Source organism: Onychostoma macrolepis, chromosome 14 (assembly GCF_012432095.1).
Source record: "Onychostoma macrolepis isolate SWU-2019 chromosome 14, ASM1243209v1, whole genome shotgun sequence".
In the NCBI taxonomy this organism is placed as follows: domain Eukaryota; kingdom Metazoa; phylum Chordata; class Actinopteri; order Cypriniformes; family Cyprinidae; genus Onychostoma; species Onychostoma macrolepis.
The window spans coordinates 22639462-22656197 of NC_081168.1; the positions used below are offsets into that span (position 1 = coordinate 22639462).

Sequence of the window (16736 nt, forward strand, 5' to 3'; positions counted from 1 at the left end):
AGGAGTGGAGCTGAATTACATCAATATGAGAGCGCGCCTGTCAGAGTAGCTCTCACAGAAACTGATCAGCTCTCTCGCAGTCTTCAAGTTAGGGCACTCTCCTCCGCTGAAATGCTTTCAGAGGGCGCTCGGCCAGATGGCTGCCGCCTTGACAGTGTGCAAATTAGGGCTCCTGCATATGTGACCGCTTTAGCTCTGGCTGAAGAGTCGTGTGCCACAGAGTGCATGGCGCACGGGCAGATGTTACGTGTTACGACAGTGTTACAACAGATGCATCGAGCACGGGATGGGGAGCCATATGCGACGGCAGACCAGCCTTTGGGACATGGTCAGAAACGGAGAAGTTGTGGCACATAAACTGTCTGGAGCTCCATGCTGTACACCTAGCGCTCGAGTGCTTTCTCCCAGACATTCTCCACCATCACGTTCTCATCAGGACGGAGAGCATGACAGTGGTAGCAAATCACCAAGGGGGTGTGAGCTCGCTGCCACTGCTGCGGCTAGCAAAATACCTGCTTTTGTAGGCAGATCAACACCTCCTCTCCATCCGAGCAGTAGATGTCTCCGGACGCCTGAATTACGGCGCAGACTTACTGTCGAGGGGCAGGGTGATCCACGGGGAGTGGAGATTACACCCTTTGACGGTCAACGTGATTTGGAGTGTATTCGGCTGGGCAGAGGTGGATCTCTTTGCGTCAGCGGAGAACACTCACTGCCCGCTGTTTTATTCACTGACACACTCTCCCCTGGGAGTGGATGCACTAGCTCACAGCTGGCCAAAAGTATGCAAGTATGCCTTTCCTCCAGTGAAACTTCTGCCTCGAGTGCTTTGCAAAATCAGAGAGGAAAGGGAATCTGTTCTGTTAGTGGCACCGGAATGGCCCAACCAGCCATGGTTTCCAGAACTGTTGAACACTATCTCTGAGGCTAGGGCTCCGTCCACTGGATGCCTTTATGCTCATAAATGGAAAGTTTTCATGAATTGGTGTGGGTCGAGGCGCGAAAACCCATTCAGCTGCCCAATAACATTAATTCTTGCCTTCCTTCAAGAACGATTTGATAGTGGTTGTACACCATCCACATTGAAAGTGGTGAAAGCGTTTAATGTGCATGTCAATAATCGCCCAATAGGCAGAAATGACCTGGTCATATGATTCTTAAAGGAAGCAAGAAGGCTGAACCCTCCTTGCCCTTCCACCCTGCCCACTTGGGATTTGGCCACCTGTGTCCAAGCAAAGGCATGTCACACTGAATCATCGATGCAATTGCTTTGGCTTATGACTCTAAGGCTGTGGTATATCCTATAGGGGTTCGGGCCCTCTCCACCCATGGACTCGCAACCTCATGGGCCTGGGCGAATGGCATATTCAAGGATTCAAAACGTTTATTGTCATATGCACAGTGAGGAAAAGCAAGTTTCCCTGTACAATGAAATTCTTTCTTTGCAGTCCACACTGAATGCCAAGACAAGTGCAAATTATGTAAAAATAAAAACAGACATACACCTAAATAGAATAAAAATAAATAGAAAAATACACATAAATAAGAAAAGAAAACAGTAGTGCAGTAGTCTGTAACAATTGAGTGCAACTACATAATAACAATAGCAGCTTTAACATTAATAATGTGCAAATCAAGATGAAGATACTTGATATGAAATAGCAGCAGTAACATTAGCAATGTGCAAAATTTTAGCTGTAGCAGTTTAGTCCACATATTCTATGAGATATGTGAGACTAGTCTGTGTTCACTGGCTACCCGTTTAACAGTCTAATGGCTGAGGGAAGAAGGAGTTCCTTAATCTGAAGTCTACATTTCACACTCCTGTACCTCCGTCCTGAGGGTAGGAGTGTGAACAGTCCATGTTGTGGGTGGGTGGGGTCCTTAAGGATGGAGGCAGCTCTCCTGTGAACTCTGCGATGGTAAATGGTCTGCAGGGAGGGCAGTGGAGTCCTGATGATCTTCTCAGCAGTCTTCACCACTCTCTGCAGACGTTTGCGGTCCCTCACTGTAATGCTGCCATACCACACGGTGATGCAGCTGGTCAGAACGCTCTCAACAACACAGCTGTAGAAGTTGCTGAGGATCTTAGGTGACATGCCAAACTTCCTCAGCCTCCTTAGGAAGTACAGCCGCTGTTGTGCTTTCTTAACCAGCTGGGTGGTGTTGAGTGTCCAGGTGAGGTCCTCGCTGATGTGGACCCCCAAGTATTTAAAGCTGCTCACCCTCTCCACTTCAAGATCTCGGATAAACAGTGGCTGGTGAGTTCTCCTCTCCTTCCTCATGTCCACTATCATCTCCTTTGTCTTGTCCGTGTTGAGGGCGAGGTTGTTGTCCTCACACCATGTCATAAGTCTGGCCACCTCCTTCCTGTAGGCTGCTTCATCTCCACCAGTGATCCGTCCTATCACTGCAGTGTCGTCAGCGAACTTCACAATGATGTTGTCCTTGTGGAAGGCGACGCAGTCATGTGTGAACAGTGTGTAGAGGATGGGACTGAGAACACACCCCTGTGGGGTGCCAATGTTTGTTATGATGGTGTCTGAGGTCCTATTTCCAATCCTGACAGACTGCGGTCTACCAGTCAGGAAATCTAGGAGCCAGTCGCAGAGTGTGGGGTGTAGTCCAAGTGCAAGCAGTTTGTGGGTGAGTTTATGGGGGATGACCGTGTTGAAAGCAGAACTGTAGTCAATAAAGAGCATCCTGATGTAAGTGTCTTTATCTTCCAGGTGAGAGAGGGAAATATGGAGAGCAGCAGCAATGGCGTCTGAGGTGGACCTGTTGGTCCGGTATGCATACTGCAGGGGGTCCAAAGTGTCTGGCACGCTGCTCTGAATTTGGGCCAGCACCACTCTCTCAAAACACTTTGCGATGATTGAAGTGAGTGCTACTGGCCTGTAGTCATTCAGACAGGTTGGGGGGCTCTTCTTGGGAAGGGGGACGATGGTTGAGGTTTTGAAGCAGGTTGGGACGGTGCTTTGACTGAGGGAGAGGTTAAAGATGCACGTGAGTACGTCGACCAGCTCTGTAGCACAAGCTCTGAGGGCCCGCCCAGGTATGTTGTCTGGCCCTGCTGCCTTACGGGGGTTGATCTTCCTCAGTGCTTTGTGTACCACAGCTGATGAGACGGTAGGAGGGGGGGGGGTTGGGTGGTCTGAGTGTGTGTGTGCCTCCTCTCTGTGTTGACGTTGGAGGTCAGTAGTGTGTAGTCAGTAATGTGCTGCAGGCCTTGCCACATCCGTCCGGCGTCGGCAGTAGAGTAGAAACTGTCCAGCTTCTCTTTGTACTGCCTCTTAGCCACTGTAACGGCTCTTCTCAACCCATACTTTGCAGCTTTGTACTCAGTCTCGTTGCCTGATGTAAATGCAAGAGATCGAGCACGTAGCATGTGGCGTACCTGGGTGTTTATCCAGGGCTTCTGATTGGGGAACTTCTTGACTTGTATGGTAGGTATGATGTTATCAACACAAGTGCTAATGTACCCAGTCACATACTCAGCATAATCCTGTACGCTGACAGAAGAGTCCTCCTAAGTAGCTGCAGCTTTAAACACATCCCAGTCTGTCAGAGCAAAACAGTCCTGTAAGATGCCCTCAGTCTGAGGGGTCCAGAGTTTAACCTGTTTGGTGATGGGGTTTGTTTGTTTTAGTCTTTGTCTGTAGGCCGGGTACAAGAACAAAGAGATGTGGTCTGACTGTCCAAAGTGGGGGCGGGGTGCAGCCCTATACGCACCGCGTATGTTGCTGTAAACATTGTCCAATGTGTTGTTTTCGCGGGTGGGAATGTCCACATGTTGGTGATATTTGGGAAGTACAGCCCGTAAATTGCACAGATTAAAGTCGCCAGCGGCGATAAAAACAGCATCAGGGTGAGCCGTTTCTAGCGCGCTGAAAACGTTGTAGAGCTTGCCGAGCGCGGCTGTGGAGTTAGCTCGCGGAGGGATGTAAACAGCAGCTATAAACACAGCAGTGAATTCCCTCGGTAGATAATAGGGACGGCATTTCAGCAGTAAAAACTCCACATCTGGCGAGCAGTGCTTATAAACAGTCTGTATATCTCCACACCACGAGTTGTTGATAAACACACACACACCTCCCCCTTTAGCCTTACCGGAGGCTGTGGTCCGGTCTCCTCGATGTAATGAATGAGTCTGTAGTTGAACAGAGGATTCCGGGGCTTTCTCTGAGAGCCAGGTCTCGGTGAAAATCAGAGCGCAGCATTCTCTCATTTCCCGTTGTGATGTGATCCTTGCTCTCAGCTCGTCCAGTTTGTTTTCCAGAGACCGCACATTAGCTAACAAGAGGCTGGGTAGCGGTGGTCGGTTAGCGCGGGCCTTTAGCCTAGCATGAAACCCTCCCCTCTTGCCTCGTTTACGTCGCCGTCTCCGGAGCACTCTCCTCGGGTCAGATTCCTTGTTTGAGCTCGGTGCTTCGAGGCCTTCCTGTGGTTGGCGGCGGTGGTTGCGGGAGCGAGTAATGAGTTGTAGCTCCGGTGGTATAAAACTGGTAAATTCAAAACGGTTGTCTGAGTTAGCGATGTCCATCAATGCCTGTCTGCTATATGTTAGCAGTGCATTGCATTTGTGCACTGTAGAGAAAAAAATAAACAAACAAAAAAGAAGAAAAAGACGGCATTCAAGTGGGGAGCGAGCAAACACATCTGCCTCGGGGGGCGCCATGATGAACAATATATCTATTCAGGACATTTGAATGGCGGCAGGCTGGTCGTCACCCAGCACTTTCGCGAGGTTTTATAACCTAGATGTGTCGTCGCTTGCCTCACATGTGCTGTCAGTGCGAGCGGCGCACCCACCTACTCAGCCTCAGTTATGATTGCTTCAGTCAAGATACTGAATGGATGACGTACAAGCGCTGCCTTATATAGAGTGGGAGTCCCCTTCATATTTGCTTGAATGCCATTGGCCAGTTTCACTGGCATGATTCAATAAGGCTTTAGTAGTATTTGGAGGAAGGGATAATTCCCATAGCAATGTCTTGTTCTCTAATCTCAGGAAACCGAGGTTACGTGAGTAACCGGAAGCGTTTTCTGAGAGCTACGACTTGAGCCACGTGACCGCTGTACCTGACAGCGGCAGGCTCTGTTTAGGCATGATAGTGTTGCCATAGAAAAACACAATTCCGAGGACGTGAACAGCTACGTGATATCATCTCAAAATTACGGTAATTTGCAGTATAATGCAAAACGTTAAAGTCACGTGATTTCAGTCAGCGAGGCTTCGTTACATCATAAAGTTCAATTGTTTGCCACTAGGGGGCAATTTTAGCGGACCAGTAGGCCTATCTATGGTTTTTACCTAATCTCGGATCAGTTTTATAAATTTTAGTGATACATTTGTGTAATAAAAACCAGACTCATACAATTTATTAATTTATTGTACTGACACTTCATATTATTAGTTTGATTAATTAATTGGATTTGGATTTAGCTCTGTCGCATAGTTACACGCACCCTGTCACTGTAAACTGGCCTCTCCACATTTCATTTCATTTAATTGAACTTTCTACCGTACTGGAGAGAAAAGAAGTAGGTAGTAGATCTGCCAGTTGCGGGTCTTTCATATCAAGAACTCTGCTCATATTTTCTGTATAATGATACATTTAAAAATTAACAACCAAACGGATATTTATAATGAAATATAAGATAACTTTAAATAAATATTTCTTTACCAGGTTAAATGTTGATTATTAGTAACTCAAACCCCTTTTTCTAACCCTCTCTACCTAACCGTCGGTCACGCACATCCACCATGTTTGTATTTTTTTAAACACGTTTTATTCGTGTTTGTAGTTTTGGACAGAATCCATTTATTAATATTAGCCATTAGAGTGTGCATGGATCCACACTTCAAAAATCGACCTGAAATAGTAGACCATCTGGGGACTTTTGGCATACTCTTTTCAACATTCTATGCTTTGGGAAACACTTATTTTAATCTCACATACTATTTACGATGGATAGTATGAACACTGGGACGCAGGGCATGTCAGCACCAATGAGGTTGCTGTATTTGAGACTATATTTGCATATGTGACACGATGATTCGTTGATATATAGTTATAAAACAAATTCAACAACGTTTATTACAATAAACTAAAGAAAGTATTAGTATATGGGTAAATCTAGAGGTAAATATGCTTTTAAAAGTATTATATATTTTAACATTACCAGAATGTGCATGCGTTGAGACACAATGCAAATTCATCTTAACACTGTAAAACTATGTCTTAATACATCTGTCACAGTCTGGTGTGTTAAGCAAAGCGCACGACACTGGAGGATAATCCAAAAGAGTTCTTTTTAATAATCCAAAGGAGAAGACAGGAACAACCAGACTCAAATCCAAACAATAGCAGACAAAGGAACAGGGGAGAACACAGGCTTTAAATACTGAGCAGGCAATCAGGGAGAAACAGAAACAGGTGTGAAGCTAATTAACTAGTCAGGGAAACTAACTAAGCAGGATGACGGAAACACAGAAAACGAAACTAAAACAGATCATACATGTGACAATATCAAGCAAATATTATACATCAGAAATGCTATATCAGCACCCATAGACCCATTATTAACCTTCATTTATGTCAGTGGAAGGATGACTGATATATAATATAGCACAACCTCAAGATATAAAACATAGTTTTATAATGGAATGGCTGTGTACATAAATTATGTACTGGGATTATCCGTTTATAATCTCGCAGAGTATATGTATACTTCAGCTACTGTTATGGTCACCTCTGAACGTGTTAAACACATACTCTTTTGTAACTCCAAATCTGACCTTTTTTTCCTTTTATGGCCTGAGAGAAAGTGAGAAGATGAAAGGAAATAATTAGAAGAGAAGCCAGCAGAGTTTGAGGAGATGTTGAATTTGGCGTCGCGAGAGTGTTATTAAAAACCCTTCCCCTCATATACTAACACTAACTCTATTTAATCATCTACCACTTCCAGTAAAACGGCACACTTTTCATTTTCAAGCTTTCAAAGGATCTCAGGTTCTCATATTTACATATAGTCTGTTCAGAGAGGACTTTTTTAACTCTTAATTTGGAAATGATTTTTATTTCCTGCTATGAGCAGTTTCTGAAGTCCAGTCGTTTGGTTCTGCTTTTATAATCTATATTCTCAGTCTGGTTTAGAGTATTACAGAGTATTGCGTGGATCTACTGTCACCCTGTCCTGAAAGTGATTTTTGTGCATAAATGACCGATCACATATCTGTTTTCATAGAAGGTAAACAGCCAAGCTGTTATAGATCGAGGGGCCAGTAGTGAAAAGTGAGGCGGCTGTTAAGCAGTTTTCAGCAGAGGCAAGTTGTCAAAGAGAGGGATGTGAGAGGTGGTCAGACCTCTGAACAGCTAAATTTGTGGAATGTGTGTTCATTTTATATCCTGGGGAAACTGAATCTTGTTTTTGGATGAAACCTGAGAAAACGGTGTATACAGCACACGCTCACACAAGCAGAGCTTAACACTTGCAGACAGCTCAGTGAAACATCACGACTATGTTTGCAACAATATAGGAGAAACTATTAATGTGCACAACACAAGGAAATCTATAATACATTTTCCACTCCCATTCATTCTTCATTCAATCACCTGAGCCATGAAGAGCAGAACCCATATATATATATATATAGCCCAAATACTGTATATTAATGTTTTTAATGTTTTAAAGAAGTTTCTTATGCTCATCAAGGCTGCATTTATTTGATCAGAAATACAGACAAAAACTATAATTTTGTGAAATATTATTGCAATTTAAAATCACAGTTTTCTATTTTAATATACTTTAAAATATAATTTATTCCTGTAAAGCAATGCTGAATTATCAGCATCATTACTAAAAGCCTTGTCACATGATCCTTCAGAAATCATTCTAATATGCTGATTTATAATCAATGTTGGAAACATTTGTGCTGCTTAAAATTTTTTGGGACCTGTCATACTTTTTTCAGGATTCTTTGATAAATGAAAAGATAAAAAGAACAGTGTTTATTCAAAATAGAAATTTAGTGATGCAATATACTATTAAGAAGTTTTGGGTCAATACATTTTTTCCATCTTTTTTTAAAGAACGTAATACTTTTATTCAGCAAGGATGTGTTAAATGGATAAAAAGTGATAGCAAATACTTATATTGAGTTCTATTTTGAATAAATGCTGTTCTTTTAACATTTTACAGACCCTAAACTTCTGAATAGTCGCTTATATTGTAACACAAAATTTCTATTTATAATAAACACTGTTCTTTTTAACCTTTTATTTATCAACACTGATAATAAATATTAGAATTATTTCTGAAGGATCATGTGACGACTGGAGTAATGGCTGATGAAAATTCAGCACTGCATCACAGAAATAAATAACATTTTAAAGTATATTAAAATAGGAAACCAAAATTAGAAATTGCAATAATATTTCACAATATTACTGTTTTTTCTGTATTTTTGATCAAATAAATACAGCCTTAATGAGCATAAGAGACTCATTAAAAAACATTTAAAATCTTACTGATCCCAAATTTTTGAACGGAAGTATTGTGTGTGTGTGTGTGTGTATATATATATATATATATATATATATATATATATATACATTAGTCATATGACATTCACGGCTCATGTGATTGGCTTAGAAAGTTCTGCAGTTCTTCTTCAGGTATTGTAGTCTAGACTTTCTTGGTCAGAATATGCCGTGACTGTTGAACGCCTGTCACGTTACAGCATCTACCAGAAGACGATACCTGCAGAGGAACCAGCCAAACCCTGATCTCCTGGCAAAACCATTTACAAACTCTTTTTTTCCTCAGATACTCATGAATGGAGCTCTGTGAACGCTAGTTACCCCGCTCCTCCTGTCAACTGACCTGAACTGCTTACCATCACCCCGAAGAGCTAGTGAAGAGTTTCTCCTTCATTAATCATGCAAACAGAGCCAAATGTTAGGTAATTATCAGTTTCATCATAGTCATGAAAGTTTGAAACTGCTGTTGTGTTTCGGGTTTATCTGAGTTTGTTCTTTCCCACCCTGAATCCTCTTTAGAGACACATGTAAACACGAGTGGGCTGCGTTGCCCTAAAATAAACATATACACACACAACCCCTTCGTACAGACATACACAGCTCAAACCCTAATGCAAACACACCTGCTCACACTCATTTCACCACACTGGCGAGTTTGGGTGTCTGGATTTGATTGGTCTTGATTGGTCGGAGCCGGTTGTTGGAGCAGCGGTCGTTTGTGGTTTTACACTTACACAGAGATGTTTTTCCCTGATGTGACACGCTGACTCTGCTGTTTTTGAAATCAGACGAGGATCCTGACCCCAGTGAACCACTCAGGTAACAGTTCAAAACAGTCCACAATATCTACATTGGTTGTGATGACCTATCAAAACATGTGCTAGCTTCTTGGTCACTTAATATATTAAATAATATCAACTTAATTTTATTATAATAAATGTCCTTATAATATATTTTTCTATATTAATAATTAAATATTATTAACTATTTCCTTAAAGTTCACAGTAGTGTTATGTAAAATTGCACCAGGACCTGTTAGAAGAGAAACGGCAAATGAAAGACTTGATTTTCAATAATCTTTCAGAAAATAATTAAATTTTAAATAATATTTTATTACTATAACCTTAACGTAGAATTTACACACTTATGTAATTTTATATATATGGAGCAGTATATACACAGAGAGAGAGAGTAAGAATCCCTCACATGCTATGAAAACTGATCGCACCTTAAAGAACTACATTTCCCATGATGCAGTGCGAGCAGTGGAGAGTTCAGGGGTCAGAGTGAAGGACTGCGCGTGTTGCTGCTACGCGAATGTAGCGGAAATAGAAACATGCAGCAAAGTTTTTCGTAAGTTTCTCGCGCGGCCCTTTTTAAATTAATCCCCATCCCAAACATGAACTCAAATATTACAGACGCCTCGCAGGACGAGCTGATCAATTTAATATATCACCATTTAAAGGACAACGGCTACAAGAAAGCAGCCAACGTGCTGAGAAAGCACGCGCCCCAGGTGCAGATATGTTTATTCACGTGTGTTTGAGAGAGCGAGTGCATGCATTCCTGTAGATCAAGAGACTGTATTATTGCATTAATTTTTAAACATGTCAAGAGAATTAAAAATAAAGCATTTCAAACGCTTGCATTAGAGCAGTCGAATCTAATCCGATACACTTACCAATACCAATTTATTTGGTGTTTATCACTTCAGAGCACACTGAAATCACTGCCTATCAGTGACGATACTAAAAGATGTCCATAGACCATAATGCATTGGTTAAAACTGTATTTCTACCACTGTAGTTGGCACTAACTGCGTGTATGCGTTAAATATGACTTGAGTGGAAGAAACAAACTTTTTAAACTCATGCATGTCGTGCAAATGAACTTTGTCCTGTGGTTACTGATATTAGTGCACGGATAAACTGTAAGCACCAAATAAGATTTACACACACTGAGGTCAGCGCAGCAGTTCACAGTGCTTTATTTGTTCTATTAAACTCGATGTCAGACGAGCTCAGTATTGTGATATGCAATTGTCTGAATGCACGTAATGCTTGTATTAAATATGGCTGCCAATTACAGGTTGAAACTGAAGAAGTGAAAGCATCCTTGATCGAGATCTTTAAGAAGTGGGCACGGTAAGACTGTGCATGTGTGTCTCATGTTGTAGGCTTTATTGAAATGGTTTCAAACTAATTTATCAATTTTCTTCCTTTTAACAACGTGATGCGTTCAGCTCAGATGATGGAGATGGTATGTATATCAGAGGCTTTACTAAATATTATTTATCAGAAGATTCACTCTGTAAATCTGAGTACTGTACATGGATCATTTTAATGGAAATCAAACTGACAATTTAAAACTCATATGGAGTTATCACTAATATTAAAACAGACCAATTGAAACTCTTTGAATCCACAGGTGTTCGAACTCCTGAGCTCAAGAGTCCTGCAAAGAGCAAGTCAGGAACCAAGTCTAAGATCACAGCCCCCTCTGCTGGTAAATGAGTAGTTCATTTCAATGTTCATATTGTGATATGTGTGTTTGAGCACTGTTTTTGTCTGACATTTATCTGGAGCTGCCACGGATCTGATAATCTTACTTAAAGTTTGCTGAAAATTTACTCATCCTCAGGCCATCCAAGATGAAGATGAGTTTGTTTCTTCATGTGAACAGATTTGGAGAAATCACTTGCTCACCACTGGATCCTCTGCAGTGAATGGGTGCCGTCAGAATGAGAGTCCAAACAGCTGATAAAAACATCACAATAATCCATATGACTCCAGACCGTCAATTAATTTGAAATGTAAAGCTGTGTCTTTATAAGAAACAAATCCATTATTGAGACTTTTTTAAACTCAAACCATTGCTTCTGTCTAAAATGCATGTCCTCTATCCATATTATCGCTTTCTCCGGTGGAAAAACTCATCTCGCCTGAATTAGGAGAGAAATCTGCTCAGATCAAGTACTGTTTACAGTGAAAACAGTCTAAAACAGTTCTAAACAAATATGTTTGGGCATATGTTTGTGAGAGGACAATAAGAGATGGACATTTTTTCACTGAAGGAAGTGTTATTATGGATTCATATTTTTGCCAGAAGTGAGGGATTTGTGAAGTGTTTGTAAGAAACAAGACATTAATTGGTTGGACTGGAGTCACATGGATAATTGTGATGTTTTTATCAGCTGTTTGGACTCTCATTCTGACGGCACCCATTTACTCCAGAGGAGGTGAGCAAGTGATGTAATGCTACATTTCTCCAAATCTGATGAAGAAAAAAACTCATCTACATTTTGGATCGCCTGAGGGTGAATACATTAAGCAAATTTTCATTTTTGGTAGAAGTTTTCTTTTAACTAGAAAGAATTTAAAGCTTTATTTTAGACATATGTAGTACACACATTCCTAGTTGTGATAGAGCTGAACTGTGATACTAACCCTCGGTTAAAGTTTCTTTAAGTTATTTATATTTTTGGTTGTTTGTTTTGTGTGTGGAAAGTAGTTGGTCCAAAAAAGTCTGAGAGCAACAAGACGACTTCAGGATTGGCGCAAAAATCAACGGTATTTGATTTAAAACTGACTCAAATATTTTACCCAAACTTAACTGGGCCACCATACAAAAGTCACCTGACATATTCATCACTTACTCCACTCCACAGAAACAGAAGAAAAAAGAAACCGTGACAAAACCAAGGAAAAGAAAAAAGTCGGTGCCTCCATTGGCCACTGCAGGGAACGATTCCGATTCAGACTCGAGTTTAGATGTGGAGAAGTGGAGGAAAATGGTTTCTCAGTTCTCAGGTGAGACAAACTGTAAAAATGCACAATAGAACACATTGAAAGGTTGTAGTGTATTACCTGCATTTGGGTAAATCACACAAACACCATGCTTAACCACAAAATCAAGAGAAGGATATTATTTGTGTTTAAATGTACTTAGCATAAAGAAAATTAAAAAGTTGTTTATTGCATTGTGACATTATTTTCATGACATTTAAGAACATTTATTTATCCCCAAATTATCATCATCATAATGCAAAACAGTCTCAAGACATCTTATTAATATTATTTCAGTCAGTCATTTAATAAAAAAAAAAAAACTATTAGTAGGATCACCATTGAAAATAATGGGAATTATCCTCCAAAAAATTATTTTAAGTATCATGTGACACTAAAGATGAGTAATGGTTGCTGAAAATGAAATGAAATGTATCATTATTACCAATATTGAAAAAAGCTGCTTCATATTGTTGTGGAAACCGTGATACTTTTTTTTTCTCAGGATTCTTTGATGAATAGAAAGTTCAAAAGAATAGCATTAATTTGAAATAAAAATGTTCAAACATTATAAATGATTATACTACATTATAAGTGCCAATGCATCTTTGCTGAATAAAAGTATTAAGTTCTTGGTGTGATGTGTTTACATAAGATTAATACAGAAACATGAAATATGATTATTGAAGTTTGTTTGTTGTAATCAGATGCTGATCGAGTGAAGATGGATGTTCTCTCGATCTTGGATGAATCTCCTGTCTCCTCACCTGCAAAGTCTTCAGCAAAGAGAAGGACAACAAATAAGCCGGCAAGAGCTAAAAAAGAGGCAAACCCAACCAAGAAGGGAAAGTCCAGAACACCAGCAAAGAAATCGACTGATAAACCTGATGACGTTCCTGTAACGACTGATGCACCTGAGACTCCTTCAAAAAAGTCAAAAGACAAAGATTCTGCAGCTATTTCTGAACATCATGATGTTAAGACACCATCCAATAAGGCTGGGAATAAGAAAAATAGTAGTATCTCAGATCTTGATGTGGTTAAGACCCCTAAAAGAACTAAAGCTAAAGCTACTGACTCATCAGTTCAGGATGAGACTGATAAACCTGATGACATTCCTGTAACGATAGATGCATCTGAGACTCCTTCAAAAAAGTCAAAAGACAAAGATTCTGCAGCTATTTCTGAACAACATGAAGTTAAGACACCATCCAAAAAGGCTGGGAATAAGAAAAATAGTAGTATCTCAGATCTTGATGTGGTTAAGACCCCTAAAAGAACTAAAGCTACTAACTCATCTGTTCAGGATGAGACTGATAAACCTGATGACATTCCTGTAACGATAGATGCATCTGAGACTCCTTCAAAAAAGTCAAAAGACAAAGATTCTGCAGCTATTTCTGAACATCATGATGTTAAGACACCATCAAAAAAAGGTGGGAATAAGAAAAATAGTAGTATCTCAGATCTTGATGTGGTTAAGACCCCTAAAAGAACTAAAGCTAAAGCTACTGACTCATCGGTTCAGGATGAGACTGATAAACCTGAAGCACATCATGAAACTAATGGACTCTTAGAAACTGGCAAAATTGCCACTCCGTTGACAAGGACTAAAGAGGTTGGTGTATCAGATTCAGAAGCCAATAGGACTCCTAAAAGAGTTCACTTTAAAAAAGATGATAGTTTTCCAGAGCAAGTTGAGACCAGTGTTTGGAAAGATAATGGTACCTCAGAAGCCAGGAGCACTGAAACTCCATCTAAAAAGGCTAAAAAAAAGAAAGGCCAATCTGAAGCCAGTAATGTTGAAACTGACAATAGTCCCTTAAATATTAAAGAGGTTAAGAAAGCTGCTAGCAAACTGCTAGAAACTAACATTACGATGGACGCTACCTCTGACCAATCAGAGACGCCATCAAAAAAAGTGAAAAACAAGAAGCCTAAAAGTGTTGTAGAGCCTGTTCCTGATGAGATGCCTTCAAAGAAGGTCAAAGCTAAGAAAACAGAAGGTCTTTCTGAGATTGACCAAGAAACGACATCTGAGAAAGCTGATGTCTCTCTAGAATCCGTTAAACCTGATTCTCCCTCTAAAAAAGCCAAACCTAAGGCCAGTAAAAGCCATTCAGAAACAGTTGAGCCTGAAACGCTATCAAAGAAAGCTAAAGCCAAGAAAGTTAAAAGCACTGAAGATACTGGCGAGGAGGAAACGACAAGAAAGAAGCTCAAAACAGCCGCATCAGATGCTGATCTCCCGCAGTCTGACTCTACAAACAGCTTTTCAAAAAAAAGAAAAGTCAAGGCTGCTGATAATATGGAGATCCAGAATGATGTTCCTTCAGAAACGCCCTTAAAAAGTAGTAAATCTCAAGCAAAGACTGTAGATGCTGATGGTTTGGGAAATGAGGAAACCTCTAGTCATGATCTAAAAACTCCTTCCAAAAAAAGAAAGCACAAATTGGAAGAAGCTTGTGACGTCCCGGCACCAGAGGAGGCCATGCCTGAGCCCAAGAAGGCCAAGAAACTCAAAGAGAAGAAGAAAAGCAAGGAGGGTGAAAATGCAGATGCTCTTCAACCACCAGCAGAAGAAGAAGAAGAAGCAGCAGCAGCATCCGTTCCTGTAGCAATAAGTCAGAAGAAAAAGAGTGAGTGATTAAATGTATGTATATCTTGGCTTGTGGCTTTATTTTACTGCTGATTTCAGTTTGTGTTTGCTTGTGTTCCCTTTCACATTTAAATGATGTACAGAGAAGAAGAAAAAGGAGAGAGATGAAGAAACAGAGGAGATAGTCCCTGATGGTCCTCCTGTATCTGCTCCAGATGAGGAGGTGGTAGTCCACAAAAAGGTGAAATTGGTGAATGAATTGCATGATTGAAATGGCACACAGTTTCTCAAAGAAAATAAGCAAATTTTCTCCATTTAAAAAGTAACGGAGATTGGTTGGAAGTTGTGTATTTAAACGTTGAAGTGTTGCTAAAACAGCTCATTGTGTTTCTTTACTTGGTATTAAGAAGTCTTTATCTTTATGAAACCAGCAGAAACCCTATATGTGACCATGGACCATAAAACCAGTCTTAAGTCGCTGGGGTATATTTATAGCAATAGCCAAAAATACATTGTATGGCTCAAAATTATCAATTTTTCTTTTATGCCAAAAATGATTAGGATATTAAGTAAAGATCATGTTCCATGAAGATATTTTGTAAATTTCTTACCGTAAATGTATAAAAATTTCATTTTTGATCAGTAATATGCATTGCTAAGAACTTAATTTGGACAACTTTAAAGGCGATTTTCTCAATATTTAGATTTTTTTGCACCCTCAGATTCCAGATTTTCAAATAGTTGTATCTCAGACTAATATTGTCCGATCCTAACAAACCATACATTAATGGAAAGCTCATTTATGTATGTGACACTTAAGACTGGTTTTGTGGTCCAGGGTCACATATAATAATAAAACTGATTTAGAGTAAGTGTTAACTGTTCTGTAAGTAAATTACTTGTACTGCTCTTTTATCGTCCAGAAAAAGAAGAAAGAGAAACAGCTCGGTAGTAATCAAACTCATGGACTCAACAGCACATAACGGATGTAACGGCCCTCAAGACTTCAGTTCTCAATCTCACGATCTCGGCTGAAATAATTATTTAACCTGAATGCATACTCCGTCCCTATTGTATGGATCATGTTTGTTCATATGAATGTAAGTCAGTGTTTTTATGTCTTGTATTTTTATGGGGAGGTACCTTTTGAGAAATATTTAGTATTGTTTTTTTTGTTGTCTTGTTTTTCTATTTTTGATAACTGGATTTTTTAAAATCATGAGATCCAAGGGGGAAAAAAATCATGTTTTATTTTCGTTTTAGTCATATGATAGGTTTTCTTAATTTTTTAATTAAAAAGTACAATGGCTTAAGATCAAGCACTAAATTATATAAATGTACTTTTGTGATAAAATTTATGAAAAGGTCACATTGTATTTGTCATTTTTGATTCAAAATACACATCAGATGGTTTTACTTACACCTGTCTCCTCTCATTCTTCAGACAGAAATGCACTTCAGATATCAAGTACATATGTTGGCATATTTCCTATTTAAAAAAACAACAACAACAAAAAACAGGACATTTGGGTGGAAAATATATTATAACTTATTTTTTAAATGGGCAATTAATCAAAAAAGAGAAAAAAATTATCAGCCATGAACCATAATTTCTTGCTTGATTTGCTACAGACTGTAGAGACATAAATCTAAATTCAGTCATTTTTTTTCTCCATTTTCCCAGAAGATACTATAAAATTTGAAACACTTTAATAATGTCTTTCAGATCGAAATAAAGAAAATATCCAAAATACACATTTTAGTGCTTATTATTATTATTGTAGTATTTGTTTCTCATTTACTGCA

At 39.6% G+C, this 16736-nt stretch overlaps 1 protein-coding gene across 2 annotated transcripts; it reads left to right on the plus strand.

Annotated features, from left to right (window-relative positions):
- The first annotated feature begins 9800 nt into the window (after nt 1-9800).
- tcof1 (treacle ribosome biogenesis factor 1) lies at nt 9801-16352 on the plus strand. Of its 2 annotated transcripts, none has more exons than XM_058798350.1 (9): nt 9801-10062; nt 10635-10690; nt 10789-10805; nt 10974-11051; nt 12054-12115; nt 12214-12355; nt 13039-14970; nt 15074-15171; nt 15854-16352. In XM_058798350.1, the coding sequence occupies exons 1-9, from the start codon at nt 9946-9948 to the stop codon at nt 15911-15913; spliced, it is 2562 nt and encodes an 853-aa protein (XP_058654333.1). In that variant the 5' UTR covers nt 9801-9945; the 3' UTR covers nt 15914-16352. The 2 variants fall into 2 exon arrangements, with proteins under 2 accessions (XP_058654333.1, XP_058654334.1); XM_058798351.1 differs by having other exon boundaries at nt 12057-12115.
- The last annotated feature ends 384 nt before the right edge of the window (nt 16353-16736 follow it).

Excerpts from the sequence above, each read along its gene's own strand:
- tcof1 (XM_058798350.1), top strand. The coding sequence starts at position 9,946 with ATGAACTCAAATATTACAGACGCCTCGCAGGACGAGCTGATCAATTTA. Across the intron at positions 10,063-10,634 it reads TGAGAAAGCACGCGCCCCAG|GTTGAAACTGAAGAAGTGAA; the intron begins GTGCAGATATGT and ends TGCCAATTACAG. Across the intron at positions 12,356-13,038 it reads AATGGTTTCTCAGTTCTCAG|ATGCTGATCGAGTGAAGATG; the intron begins GTGAGACAAACT and ends TGTTGTAATCAG.